Source organism: Ziziphus jujuba, chromosome 4, assembly GCF_031755915.1.
Source record: "Ziziphus jujuba cultivar Dongzao chromosome 4, ASM3175591v1".
Classification (NCBI taxonomy): Eukaryota; Viridiplantae; Streptophyta; class Magnoliopsida; order Rosales; family Rhamnaceae; genus Ziziphus; species Ziziphus jujuba.
Genome location: NC_083382.1, coordinates 3,413,069 through 3,429,090, shown reverse-complemented (window position 1 = coordinate 3,429,090; position 16,022 = coordinate 3,413,069). Strand labels below are relative to the sequence as shown.

The following is a 16,022-nucleotide window of genomic DNA, read 5'->3' as shown; positions in this document are numbered from 1 at the left end:
TATTTTCTCAAGAAATTTTAGAATGATATCTCTTTAGTAGGATTCAATTTTCCAAATTACGAGATTTATTTTCCACTTGAACCCACAAATTCCTTCTCTTAAAAATTATCCAAACAGGAAAAAATTTCACTTTTCTAAAAAAATTTAGATTTCCACTAACTTTACCACTATCAAAACACCCCATAAAGTATTTGGATAATTCTCCATGCGTTGTGAGGACATTAACGGTAAAGTATATATCCCCATCAGTTTGCATGCACATTGACTAATCCTTTTTTAGACAATTTTAAAGGTGCCCGCTCGCACATTGACAAAGTATAATTAGCAGCTTATTTAAACGGATGAGTATATATATATTTAGCAAGCTTTCCCACTTTTGTAGGTTCACTCTCCGCATACAATAACTGAGCATGATAAAAACATAGAAACTTGGGAAACATCAAAAAGAGAAAATTGACTTGTGCAAAAGGAATCAGCAAAAACATACAATATATATATAAACTTCCAATATTATGATTTTGAGGATTGAAACAATGGCTTTGGTGGAATTTGGACAGATTGAAGATTTCCTTCTACCATATATCTACAGGTTTACTCATTGGTGGTCGATCTGATGGAATTGTCTGAATGCACCAAAAGCTCAATAATACCATCTTCCTCGCCAGCTCTTTTTCCTCCTCTATTGTGACTCCCAAAATTCTTAAATCTTTATTTAATTCTATGTCCTTACAAATCCAATATCGAAAGTATATTTCACTAGTATGAGACACTCCAACATTAATATTCTTTCTTCCTCCAACCATTTCGAGGACCAATAGTCCATAGTTATAAACATCAGATTTGTAGGATACTTCACCAATGTTCCGATTGAATGCTTCAGGTACTATGTGTACTACTGTTCCTCTATCACCCATCAACAATAAGATACTCTCCTTGTTAGCCATAGTTGAGACAAGCCAAAATCCGAGATTTTTGGACAAAAATCCTTATCCAAGAGAATGTTTTGAGGCTTCATGTCAAAATGCAAAATCCTTGTGTTGCAACCACAATGCAAGTATTCTAGTCCTCATGCAATGCAAAGAGAAATTTCGTACAATGTTTTCCATTCTAGACAACAAGTTGTACGAAGATTCTAGCTTAAATATGAATTTATCAAGTGATCCATTGTGCATGTAATCAGAAATCAGAGCTCTGTTTGTCCCCTCGTTGTAAAATCCTAGAAGAGTAACTATATTAACATGAGTTCTACCCATACTAGAACCTTCATTGATAAAATCTTGTGCTTTTCTTTTGGAATTATTTAGGACTTTCACTGAGACAAGACGAGCATCAAGTAGTGCTCCTTTGTATACACAACCATATCCACCATTCCCTATTACTTTTGTAAACAAATTTGTCATTCTCTTGACATGTGAATAAGTGTATGGCTTTGGCGCAAGTAAAGCAGGATTCCTTATGATCTCCTCCACGTCAACATCCTCTCTCTCCGAAATGACCATTTCTATAATGGATGAATCTCTTCTTTTGTGAAGTATAGCAAAAATTATGCTCAAAGGTAAAACCACAGCCACTGAAATGCCTATATCCAAAATAAGTATTTAAGTTGTGTATATAAATATATTATTTCACTGTATCAATATGAGAAAAAGAGAGTGGCGACATTATACCTATGACAATATTACGGTTCGAAGAAGACTCTGCAACTGCAAGAAAAATGAGACTGAACTGCTTAAGTTAAAAAATGGCAATTGAATTGTAGGTATCTTGGGAAAAATTAATGAATGTATAGTAGATAACTTGGAAGTTTGAACTACCTTAGTCATTAGTTTCCATTTTTTGTATCTCTCTGTCTTTGTAAACAGAGGGGATCATGTAATATAATTAACTCATAGTAACATCTTATAACTTTTAATTAGAAGTAATGGTTCGGTGGATCCTAATTATATAAATCCTTTTACAAGTTTTATTTATCTCCTCACTTATGTAAAAGATACGTGTTGAAATTTGTGCCTGTACGTTAGTTTAATTTATATTTTTTGGTTCCATTTCTAACGAATTTAAATACTTTGTTTGTTATTCCGTATTCTTTATTTTTTTTCTCTTTATTTTTTTCTTCCATTTTATGCAAGGGACAGAAATAATGGCACATTATCATATCTAATGGAAACTTATTAATATAAATTCAAAAAGTCAAATGGTATAGTCGGTATAAAGTCTCTTGGCGTAGTAGTGGAAAACTAAAGATCAAATTTTTTTCTCACCAAAGTTTATGCCAATACTTTTTTTCTTTTTTTTTCCCCCCCAAAAACAGGTGCAGAAATATGGTAACTTATTGATTCGATATGGTGCTAGTAGCCAAGTATAGACCAAAAAAAAAAAGAATTGCCAGCACTCCTTAAATTTAAGTACCGTATATAGTGTGTCCATAAATAAAGAATAAAATAAATCAGATTGTAGAAAACCAATTACCATACGAAAGAAAAGTATGAATTGGATTGGAGATGAAAGAGTGAAAACTAGTCGCATTGTGTATACCAAATATGAAATAGCACTCTAAAGCAGCTGGGTAGGTAGCTTTTGCATTTTGGCCTGCAGTTTGTGGTGGTGAGGAACGGCATGAGCTTCCATCTGCACAGTAGCAAGTTGGTTGCTTGGAATCCAAGTCATAACCACAAGCTCTGCTGGATTCGGTAAGAACTCCGACGAATCCAAACTATGAGGCTCGAAATCCCACATTCGTTTGAGGTTCAATTCCTATCTAGCCATTTCTATAAGTTGACCGGTCAGTGCAATTGAAATACTCGGTCATGCCTTGAAAAGCAGGGGCACAAGCATATTACATTGTAATCTCCGCAAAGTCTGGAGCATATTCAAATTGGTGGGAATCGAAGGTGGTATTTGGGTATGTTGGTGAACATAGCAAATTATTAGAGAAATCATCTCTTGTGATTTAGAGAATCTGCTTGTGTTGGTCTATGTCTAATACCTTGTATTTCACACCCATTATATTAATGGTAGGCTGGCTTTTGTTGCAGTCGAGATGTAGATGAGGATACCCACAACCTTCCAGCCTACCATATCCCGATAAAGGGTAATCAACGCCAGTGATGTTCCCACAATTGAACCGGTTAATGCAGCTTCTGAACCAATCCAAGCTCAAACATGGACGAAACTTGATGGTAACTAACAGCAGCCAGAAAATGAAAGAAGAAAAGAAGATGATGATAAGTGAAGCCTGGAATTCATTTCTAGTTGTGCTCAGCGTGGAGAAATGAAGTCTCATCCATAAAATGAGTGGTAGATCGTTGAGGTATATGACTTTTAGTTACACTCAAACAACCCCCACCCACCCCCCCCACCACAACCCAAAACAAATACTCATGGAAATTTTAAATTTGCCAAGGGTCTGTACAAAAAATTTTAGATGTTCAGTTTATACAAAATATAGCACCCAAAACTACATCAACCGGGATCAACAATCAAATTCATTTGCCATCCCCGTGATATGGAACTGAAAGAGACCAAACATAAACGCTGAATCCAAAGCATGATAAATCTATTACAAAAGAAAGAAAATGGGCAACACATAGGAAAAGAAAATAAATAATAAATTATAATGATGATTCTGTGGATTGTTGAGGGGACCTTGCTGGAGAAAACAAGAACGGCTTTGGTGGAATCTGGACATGTTGAAGGTCTCCTTCCAGCATATCTACAACCTTACTCATTGGTGGTCTATCTGATGAATTTGTTTGAATGCACCAAAAGCTTACTAATAGCATCTTCATTGCTATTTCTTTTTCTTCCTCTGTTGTGACTCCCAAGAGTCCTAAATCTGTACCCAATTCCACATCTTCATAAATCCAATAAGAAAAGTTTGTTTCACTAGTATGAGACACTCTAGGATCAATATTCTTCCCTCCTCCTACCATTTCGAGAACCAACATTCCATAACTATAAACATCGGATTTATGAGACACTCCACCAAAATTCCTACTGAATACTTCGGGTGCTATATATCCTGCAGTTCCTCTGGCACCCATCATAGACACAATACTCTCCTTATTCAACCATAGTTTGGCCAGGCCAAAGTCTGATATTTTTGGACAAAAGTCTTTATCCAAAAGAATGTTTTGAGGCTTTATGTCAAAATGCAAAATCCTTGTATTACAACCACAATGCAAGTATTCCAGTCCTCGCGCAATGCCAAGAGCAATTTCGTACAATCTATTCCAATCTAGGCAATCGGTTGCATTCTCATGTTCTGGATTAGATATGAATTTGTCAAGTGACCATTGGGCATGAAATCATAAATTAAGGCTCTCTTATTCCTCTCATAACAGAATCCAACAAGAGTGACAATATTAACATGAGAAGTTCTACCCATACTAGCAACTTCATTAATAAAATCTTCTCCATTGCTTTTGGACTCTTTAAGGACTTTCACTGCAACAAGGCGATCATCAGGTAGTGTTCCTTTGTATACACAACCAAATCCTCCTTTCCCAATCTCGTTTGTAAATGAGTTTGTCATTTTCTTGACATGTGAATAAGAATACCGCTTTGGAGCAAATGAAGTATAATTCCTTATAAATGCCTCCACATCAAAATCCTCTCTATTGTCTTCCTTCCCAAAGAACATTGCTTTAATTGATGAACATTTTCTCTTGAAGATATATAGCATTATAGCAAAACTAAACAAAAGTCCAACCAGAGCCGCTGAAATTCCTATATTCAAGAAAAAGGTTTTTAAGCCTTATATATATTTTATTTCATTGTCACAAAGAAAAAGAGCATGGGAAATTTTACCTATGGCCAAATTACGGTTTGAAGAGGATTCTGCTACAGCAAGAGAAGATGAAAAAAATAAAAAATAAAGAAAATAAGTAACTTCATAAATAGAATATGAATTTTATAAAAAATAAGTAAGTTCATAAATAGATATGAATTTTAGGTAACTTTTGATACTACCTTAGTCCATTTGTTTTCCACCATTTTGTATAATCTGTCTTTTTAAACAGAGGAGACCATCTTGCAACTTTTAATTATATGTAATTGTTTGGAAGATCATAACTACCTTATATAATCCTTCACAACCTTTATTTATGTTCTAATTTACTAAAAAGATACTTGTTAAAAAGAAAGAAACATTTTTTTTTCTTTTTTTCTTTTTGTGAATAAACTAAAAATAAACGTCGTTGATGACAGAGCGAGAATAGAAAAAGAACAATGATAGAGTGGAAATTTTGGAGGAATAAGAAACCGGTATGTTTTAAATATATTTTTTTATAAGGAAGGGTGTATTGGTAATTTTAACACTTAAAAAAAAAAGAGTTAAGTGTATTTTTTATTTTTAAAAACAGGGTTACGTTTGATTAAAGCTTTAAACCGAGTTGTTGGTTCAAATTTCTATGTGTTTTACGTGGTGCGTGGAGCAACAGGTATAACATTATAAATAAATAAATAAAATAGAAGGACAGCAGCTGTCAAATATTTTTAAAAGAAGTAACGTCCACACCAACTGGGTATCCCATAGTTTAGCTAATCATGGTTTTGCTTTGTGGTATTCCTCTATAATTTGGTTTTATTGTTGGAAGAAGGACCCGTATGGCTAACAGAAAATAAAAAATAAAAATAAAAAAATGAAAAAACACAAAAACACAAAAACAAAAACAAAACAAAACGCACTAGCACGCCTTATATGAAAGTATATACTATATATCGCGTAGTGTAACCATAATAAAATAGAGTAGAACAACTAACCACAAAACAAAAGGAAAAGTATGAATTGGAGTTGGAAACGTGAAAATTTGAAAATTAGTAGTACGTGGTGAGTATACCAAAATACCAAAAACGTATATTCAAAATTAAGGAAACTAATCCAGCTGGGTTGGTACCTTTTCTTAGAGGACATGGCCTTTGCCCAGAAGATCCATCTGCACAGTAGCAAGTTGGTTGCTTGGAATCCATGTCATAACCGCAAGCTCCTCCAGATTTGGTGCAGTTGCTACATAACCAAGTATCAACCTTATATTTCAATCCAAATCCTTCTTTCTGTGCCTCTGCCAATTTCGGCAAATCCCAAATAACACCAAAATAACTCCGCCGCATCCCAACTCTGAGGCTTGAATTGCATCCCATAGTTTGGGGTTCATTTCCTATAATTCCATTCTTATGAGTTGACTGATGGGTGCAATTGAAATACCCGGCCATGCCTTGAACAGCAGGAGGACAATCATAGTAAAGTGTAACTCCCCCAAAATCTGGAGCATATTCAAATTGGTCCGAATCGAAGGTGGTATTAGGGTATGTTGGTGAACATAACAAATCATTAGAGAAATCATCTCTTGTGATATGGAGAATCTGCGTGTTTTGGTCTATGTCTAACACCCTGTATTTCACACCCATTATATCAATGGTAGGTTGGCTTTTGTTGCAGTGGAGATATAGATGAGGATACCCACAACCATCTGGCCTACCATCTCCCCAAAAAGGGTAGTCAATGCCTGTGATATTCCCACAATTGAACCGGTAACGCAGCTTCTGACCAAATCCAAGCTCCAACATGGAGGAAACTTGATGATAACTAGCAGCAGCCAAGAAAATGAAAGAAAAATAAAAGGAGATGATGATAAGGAAAGCCTGGATTTCATTTCTGGTTGTGATTATTAGGGTGGAGAAATGAAGTATTCGTCAATAAAATGAGTGGCAGATTGTAGAAATATTGACTTTTGGTTAGACTCAAACCAATTCATAATGGCGCGTCGGCTACTCTGTTTTTATTTACTTATTATTTTTTTGAACACAGTTAACACTGTTTCCCCTTCTTTCAAAGAAAAAAAAAAACCGTTGTTTCCCCAATATCAAAAAAGTCAACTGTATTGTTTATTGTCAATTTATATATATATGTATGTATATGTTTTGATAAATTAAATATCAATATCCTAAAGTTAATAATCAAATCTTATATATATATATATATATATATATTCTTGTTTCATTTTTACAAGGCAAGCCGTGAAGTTAAATAAAATCTTTTGAAGTTTTCAAGTCTTCGGATAATTTGCTAGAAAAGTCTACAAGCATCACCTGTCCATCGTACCATTTCTATCCACATGCAAGAAAAAAACATTTCTCCACTTTCTGGATAATCAGCACCACAACTCAAAATGTATTTGAAGTTACTGAATCCGATAGGTGAAAAAATATCCAGTACCTAGGAGTTTGATGGCAATTAATGATTGAGATTAAAAAACAAGTACAATCAAGGATGAATATATATACATATACATATATATATATATATATATATATGTAAAATTTGATTTTGGTACTCCAAAAGACAATCATATGGGCAGGGCTAGCTCTGGGGTAGAGGCGACCAAGGCAGCTTCCTTAGGCCCCCAAATTAACCGTTAATAAACCATTAATAAGGTTATTTAAAAAAAAAAAAAAACAGATAAAAGATAGAATAATTGTATAATATTGAAATATATTTATATATAGGTGACTAATTGTGCATCCGTTTCGACAAGTTTTGAAAAAAGTAAAATTGCAATAAATGCAATATATAATGGCTTGACCAGTCTAATTTCTCGGCACATGTCCTTATTTACCTATTTTCTTTAATTTTACATATGTGTTTTTATTTTTCTTTACTTTTCAACTCCTTCAATACCTTTTCTTACAAATTGAAAAATTTTCAAACTTAGCCTCTGGTTGGTAGGAAAGATCGAAAATGAGAAGCATAGAAGAGGAAGGAGGGATGGAGAAATGTAGGGTTGGGAAGATTTCAACCTATCTCTCCTTGTTTGATATAACAAGAAGACTAATGGAAAGTATATCTCCATCCTTCGTTTGATAGAGTAGGAAAAAATGGAAGAAAAAAAAAAACATTTTAGATATCGAATGACCATATTAATCTTAATTACATAATTACGATATAATTTTGCATGAAAAATATGCTATTAAAAAGAATATTATTGCTATAAAAATAACCAAATAAAAAAATTATTTTTCTTTTTTTTTTTTTTTCCTGTTCTATATATATGTGTTGATTTGCGAAATATATAGATATATATATATATATATATATATCGGTACTCAAATTTTTTTTTTTTTTAGACTCACATTTCTTTTGTTTTCTTTTTTAGAAATTCTTTTTTCTTTTTATTGATAGAGGACACAAGCGTATACTATACTATATGATTGGTAATAAATATTTATTTAAAGTTCCTGCAAAATCAAGAAAAAATACTTGATTCAAGCCCAAAAAACGAAAAAAAGAAGAAGAGAGTATTAGCAATGTATATTTGCTATTTACTTTGTATTCATTTAATCAACAAAGAAGACAAAAATGGAAATTGAATATGTGTGTGTGTGTGTCCATATATATATATATCATTGATCTTATTTCGATCGAGAATGCATGGAAAATTAAGGACCCGTTTGACAAATAGTTCATTTTTTGTTTTTTATTTTTTTATGCAATATATGAAAGTTATATTATTTTAAATAATATTATTAATATGAAAATAACCAAATAAGATAAATATTTGCCTTTTTCCCTTTTTATATATATATATATATATTTGGTTGAGCATTTTGATTTTCATAACTTACTACTTAATTAGTTAAAAAAATATCAAACAGACCCGAGCATGTTATAGAAAAAATTGCAAGAATATGAATTTAAAAGGAAAAAAGAAAACTAATGTTTTTCTATTTACATTATTTTCATAATTTTTTTTATTCCAGATTTTTTTTACTCGGACTTTTTTTTTTTTTTTTTTTGGGTTTTAGTAATTGTCATAAATTTTCATGTGTTAACTTACTAAAAGACACTAGCAAAACTTTTTTGGCAATATTATTAAGAAAAAAAAGAGAACCTCCATGTCCTATTCCAAAAAAAAAAAAAAAAAAGAAAAGGAAAAAGAAAAGAAAACTAAATGGAAGTTAACACATAATATAGTGTTTGGAGTTTGGCCCATCAAACTCAACGAAAAAACCAAAATAATAATAATAATAATAATAATAATAATAATAATAATAATAATAATTTCAAAACATTATCTGGTAAATAATAATAGTTTCAATAAGTGGAGGGTAAAAAAATTATTATAATTATTTTATTCATGGGTACAGTTCATTCTTCCACTAATCCCTCCACTCGTAGAGGAATTGTTCTGGATGGAAAGGTATTCCTCCTCCTTTATATCCTTCCTCTTTTTCATTTTAAGCAAACAATAAATTTGCTCCCCCTCTTTTCATCTTTCCAACCATCCCTTTCTTTCCTTCCACTCTTCCACCCAACCAAACAAAGCCTTAAACTTATTACCACCAAATTAAAAAAAAAAAAAAAAGCCTTAAACTCTTCAACAAGTTGTTTATTAAAAAAATAATAAATAATAACACCAAAAAAAAAAAAAAAAAAAACTCTTCAGCAAATTAATTACTTGAATGCCTTTTTCAATTTTTCCTTTAATGAGAATATAGATTTTCATTTAAGAAAACAAACCAGCATCTCTTCCTCCTTTGAAATAACATGTAGAAATCCTTCTATGAATCAAAATATCTTAATTACATTTAAATTAAACAAATTGAGAAATTTAGTGGATATTGCACCAAATTCTTTTATTTCTTCTCTCAATTCGTGGACTAGAATTTAAATTGTTATTTGTATATTACGTAGTAATTAGTGTATGATCGCTTTCCGATAAGTATATTAGTTTTTAATCATTATTAATCTTTAATATAAAATATAAAAATGATTAAGTATAAAAATTAACTTTATATAAAACAAATCCCTATAAGGCCATATCTTTCTTCCCTGCCTAAAGCTTCATGTAACATTGAGCCCACCATGAACTTGGGACTCACACGTACTTCCAATAAACAAGCGGTGGGACACATATGTGTGGACTCGTTTGTGTGGGTCTCACCTCCATATGCTTGTATCAAAGATTTCCTCCATGCTCTGATTGTGATTCTACCTAATTTAAATTTGCAAAGAGTCGGTGCAAATTTCTCTAGATATTCGATGTATGAGAGCTCAGTCTGCAGTGTCCATCCCCACTAAGCTCTAACTTTTCATTGCTAAAGCCTAAAGCTACATCCCATAGGAAATCGACCTTCAACTTTATGTTGTGGTTCTCTGACCACTTTAGAGAAGAAATATGAGAAGAAAAAAAAAAAGAATTCTATTAATCTCTTAGAAATAGAATACAAAAAATAAAAACTTCTCTCATGGAGGATTCTCACGTGGAACCTCTCTCTACACTCTCCAATTCTCTCTGGAATTGCTCACTCTTCTCTCAAGCTCTCTCTGGAACTTAAACACTCTCTCTCTCGGAGGTTTTCTCTCAATATTCCTCACTTGGGATAATATTGAGCTTGCTCACTTGGCTTGGTTTGCATACAACGGGATGGAACCTATTTATAGGCTTACAAGGTCGGTTACAATCTTCAACAGCCTCTCCAGAGCCCACAATTGTAGAACAATCCATTTTCGGTGCAGCAATGGCCATTGTCAAAAATGGTGGCTGTCGGTGCAGTGGTGTCAAAAATGGTGGCTGTGCAATCTTCACACTGTCGGTGCAGTGGTGGTGCGGCTGGACTTCACAATTCTCCCCCTCCAGCCACATTTAAACTGATGGTCATCTGCCATCTATTCCAGCTATGTCTCTGCATAGCTTCAGCTTCTCTTGAGCAACAACTTTTGTTAGCATATCTGCTGGATTCTCTTTTGTGTGGATCTTCATCAGTTTCAGCAACTGTTAATCTATTACTTCGCGTATCCAATGATAGCGGATGTCAATGTGCTTTGTACGGGAATGATACATTGAGTTTTTGCTCAAATCCATGGCACTTTGGTTATCACAATGTATCTTGTAGTCTTCTTGCTTGATGCCCAATTCTGTGAGAAAACACTTTAACCATAACATTTCCTTACCCGCTTCCGCTGCGGCAATGTACTCTGCTTCAGTAGTGGATAAAGCAACACACTTCTGCAATCTTGACTGCCATGACACAGCTCCCCCTGCAAAAGTGTAGAGATAACCTGATGTAGACTTTCTATTATCAGGGTCTCTGGCCATATCTGCATCTGTATAGCCTTCTAAGATTGGATCACCTCCCCCGTAGCACAAGCACAGCTTCGATGTACCGTTAAGATACCTGAGAATCCATTTGACTACTTCCCAGTGTTTCTTTCCAGGATTTGAAAGAAATCTGCTCACAACACCTACTACGTGAGCAATGTCTGGTCTGGTACACACCATTGCATACATCAGACTTCCTACCGCTGAAGAATATGGTACTGAAGCCATCTCCTCTATCTCTTCTTGGGATGAGGGGCACAATCTCTTACTCAACTTGAAATGATTTGCAAGTGGAATGCTGACCGGTTTGGCTTTATCCATGTTGAATCTCTTTATCACCCGTTCAACATACTTTTCTTGAGATAGCCATAACCTTCTATTCTTCCTGTCTCGGATTATTTGCATTCACAAAATTTGTTGAGCTGGTCCTAAGTCTTTCATATCAAAGGACTTAGATAATTCTTTCTTCAGCTGACTAATTTTCATTGCATCTTGTCCAACGATCAACATGTCGTCCACATATAGCAAAAGTGCAATGAAGTTTCCACCTGAAAATTTTTGAATATAAACACACTGGTCTGCTGCAGTCCTTTTATAGCCTTGACTCACCATAAACGAGTCAAACTTCTTATACCATTGTCTTGGTGCTTGCTTGAGGCCATACAAGCTCTTCTTTAGCTTGCATACGAGGTTTTCTTTCCCTGAAACCTCAAATCCTTCTGGCTGCTCCATGTAGATTTCTTCATGTAAATCACCGTGAAGAAATGCTGTCTTCACATCCATCTGTTCAAGCTCTAGGTTTAGACTTGCTACTAAACCAAAAATGACTCGAATTGAAGTCATTTTTACCACTGGTGAAAAAATCTCATCAAAGTCAATTCCTTTCTTCTGAAGAAATCCTTTGACCACCAATCGGGCTTTGTGTTTCACCACCTTTCCGCTGCCATCTTTCTTGAGCTTGAACACCCATTTATTCTTTAGTACCTTCTTTCCTGTTGGAAGCTCAACCAACTTATAAGTATGATTTTTCTGCAAGGATTCCATCTCATCTTGCATTGCTTGCAGCCACTTTTCCTTCTCTTGATGAGAAACAGCTTCCTGGAAACTCTCTGGCTCCCCCTCTTCAGTAAGCAGAATATACTCAGATTCTAGAAATCTCTTTGATGGAATTCGGCCTCGCTCAGATCTCCGAACTTGTAAACCACTGGTTTCAGGAGGTGTACCATCATCTGACCGCTGTGATGGCCCTGCAGCTGCTTGAGAGGATTGAGTCTCCCCCTGCTCAATATCCCCTTCTTCCTCCTGGTCTGCTTTTGGTATATCTTCATGCACCTCATTATCTTTTGTAGCTATTTGTGCTGGTGCTGGATTAGGACAAAAATTCTCGGCACTAGAACTACAATTAGGAGACATTCTGGGCTTTTCAATGTCTTCCATTTTCTGGTTTTCATGGAATACTACATCCCTGCTTCTAATAACCTTCTTTGTTGTCGGGTCCCATAACCTGTATCCGAATTCTTCATCTCCATATCCTATAAAGATGCATGGAGTAGATCTTGCATCGAGCTTCTGTCTGAGCTCCTTGGATACATGTACATAAGCTAAACAACCAAACACTCTTAAATGAGAGTAGGAGGGAATCTTACCCGACCACATTTTCTCCGGAATTTCAAAATTCAAAATTCTTTCCTATTTCACGCTCTACCATGGTATGAAACAGTTTGAAGTAATCCAATACCTGGTCCTTTGTTTTCAAGAAATATACCCACACCTTCCGAGAAGCATCATCAATGAAGGTTAGGAAATACTTGTTGCCACCTAATGATTCCACCTCCATGGGACCACAAACATCAGAGTGCACCAGACTAAGCAACTCTGATCTTCTCGATGCAGAGGAATTGAAGGAGACTCTATGTTGCTTACCAAACAAGCAGTGATTACAAGGATCTAGCGCAGCATCCTTGCAAACAGTGATAAGCTTCTTCCTTGCCAAAGTGGACAATCCTTTTTCACTCATGTGACCGAGTCTCTGGTGCCACAGATTTTGAGACGCCTCTCCTTCTGCAATATTGAGGCTATCTGCACATATCTTCACATGAGTCTTGTACAGCGTTCCACAAATATGTCCTCGGGCGACAACTATGGCACCTTTCGTCATTTTCCATGTGCCTTTGCTGAAGTAGTTGTCATAGCCTTGCTTGTCTAAGGCTGCTCCCGAAAGTAGATTAAGCCGAAGGTCTGGAACATGACGGACATCCTTCAAAGTGATTGTACAACCAACATTCGTTTTTACCTGAATATCACCAGTTCCCATAATCTTTGCAAAACTGGAATTTCCCATCTTTACCGTACCAAAGTCTCCTGCTTTGTACGTTTTGAAGAAATCTCTGTGTGGAGTGACATGGTAGGATGCTGCAGTATCGACTACCCACTCAACATCTTGGGTTGTTATATGAAGGCATGTCTCTTCTTCGGTGGAGCAGAGCGCCACTTCGCCTGTAACAGTGACTAGTGTCTCTCCATCCTTCTTCGGCTGATTACCTTGGAGTCTCTGCTCTCTCAACAACTTTCTGCAGTTCTTCTTCATGTGACCCTTCAGGCCACAATGATAGGACTTATATGATGATTTTCTACCGTCTGTAGATCTGCCTCTGCTCTTGTTCCTGCCTCTCCCCCTATCTCGACTACCTCTTTGCTGTCTTCCTCTCTCTGTGACAAGGGCATGTGACTGATCCATGCCAATATCTTTTCTCCTGGCCTCTTCATTAAATATGGCATCCTTAACCATAGACATGGTAAGTTTGCCATTCGGGGCCGAATTACTGAGAGAGACTACCAATGTCTCCCAACTGTCTGGAAGAGAGCTTAGAAGTAGGAGGGCCTGATCCTCATCCCCTAGTTGATAATCCACAGCAGATAGTTGATTTACCAAGCTCTGGAACTCACTGGTATGCTCGGCTACAGAAGTTCCACTCTGTAATTTTAGATTTACCAATCGCTTAAACAACAGGGCTTTGTTCCGAGCAGTCTTGGCCTGGTACATGTCCTCCAATTTTGTCCAGAGGGCATATGCATCCGTTTCCTTCGCTACATGATGGAAGACACTGTGATCGATCCATTGCCTGATTTGACCGATCATTTTCTTGTTTCATTTCTTCCATTCTGCTACTTTGCTGGGATCGGGGTTTTCTCCTTTAGCTTCTATCAGATCAAACAGATCCTTACAATTGAGGAGATCTTCCTCCGAGGTCTCCAAAGTGTATAATTTGTGGCAGTGAGCTTAACCATAGCTCCCGAAGATGATTCTTCCATTGACATTATGGCTTGACCAAAAATGGAGCTGAATTTGGCAAAACGGAGTTAACCGTTGCGTCCGGAACGGCCGAAAATGGTGGACTTGACTCTTCCGGGGTCAAAATATAATTACCAGAAACTTTCTGGGTCAATCTGCAAATACAGAAACTTCAGGGGTCAATCTGTAATTTCAAATCATTCAGGGGCTGTGCCGTAATTTCAGAAACTACAGGGGTCAATCTGTAATTTCCAATAATTCAGGGGCTGTTCCGTAATTACAGAAAATATTGATGACGTGGCAGATTGTGCTGACGTGGCAACACGTGGCAGATGACGTGTCGGCTGGCGTGGCAGATGACGTGGCAGCTTAGGCTGACGTGTCAACACATGGCAGATGACGTGTCGGCTGACGACGTGTCGGCTGGCGTGGCAGATGACGTGGCAGGGTGCGCTGACGTGTCTGCTGACGTGGTCGTCTTCAACCTCCAGACGGCGCGTGTGACGCGTGTGGCGCATGAATTGTTGCAGAAAACTTCAGGCGGCGCGTGCGGGCGCGTGAGACGCTCGCTTGCTCTCCGGCGAACTTCGTTGTTCTCGTCTCGTCGTGTACTTTCACCTGGTATTGTCAAATTAATTATTTGAGCAATTTTTTGAAACGCCAACTTGAAGAACAGTAGCTTTGTTTCTTCAAATTTTGAACCCAAGCTCTCGACCTAGAGCTCTGATACCACTTGTTGTGGTTCTCTGACCACTTTAGAGAAGAAATATGAGAAGAAAAATAAAAAGAATTCTATTAATCTCTTAGAAATAGAATACAAAAAATAAAAACTTCTCTCATGGAGGATTCTCACGTGGAACCTCTCTCTACACTCTCCAATTCTTTCTAGAATTGCTCACTCTTCTCTCAAGCTCTCTCTGGAACTTAAACACTCTCTCTCTCGGAGGTTTTCTCTCAATATTCCTCACTTGGGATAATATTGAGCTTGCTCACTTGGCTTGGTTTGCATACAACGGGATGGAGCCTATTTATAGGCTTACAAGGTCGGTTACAATCTTCAACAGCCTCTGCAGAGCCCACAATTGTAGAACAATCCATTTTCGGTGCAGCAATGGCCATTATCAAAAATGGTGGCTGTCGGTGCAGTGGTGTCAAAAATGGTGGCTGTGCAATCTTCACACTGTCGGTGCAGTGGTGGTGCAGCTGGACTTCACACTTTATTCACCAGAACCTGGAAATGGAACCAAATGTAAGCCAAAACCTAAGCATGATTTTATATGCGAAGGACAATGGGCAAAACATTGGAAAAGAACAAACTGTTAAAAAGAGGAAATCAGATAGTAGGCATGCCCTTTTTTTATTTATTTATTATTATTTATGATGATTTTGTATATTGTTGAGGAGACATTGCAGGAGAAAACAAGAATGGCTTCGGTGGAGAAAACAAGAAAACAAGTATATTTCACTTGTATGAGAAATTCTAGGATTGATATCCTTTCTTTCTCCTACCGTTTCAAGAACCAACATCCCATAATGAAACATCATCTTTGTGGGACACGCCATCAAAGTTTCTATTGAATAGTTCTGGTGCTATATACCCTGCAGATACTCTAGCACACATTATTGATATA

At 36.3% G+C, this 16,022-nt stretch overlaps 1 protein-coding gene across 1 annotated transcript; it reads right to left on the bottom strand.

Annotated features, from left to right (window-relative positions):
- Positions 1–3,400: 3,400 nt before the first annotated feature.
- On the bottom strand, positions 3,401–6,846 carry LOC107423065 (LEAF RUST 10 DISEASE-RESISTANCE LOCUS RECEPTOR-LIKE PROTEIN KINASE-like 2.4). The gene is given in 4 exon segments (XM_060816584.1): positions 3,401–4,291; positions 4,294–4,728; positions 4,810–4,842; positions 5,898–6,846. Coding segments are annotated over 4 exon segments (1,818 nt in total). The 5' UTR covers positions 6,568–6,846; the 3' UTR covers positions 3,401–3,611.
- Positions 6,847–16,022: the final 9,176 nt, after the last annotated feature.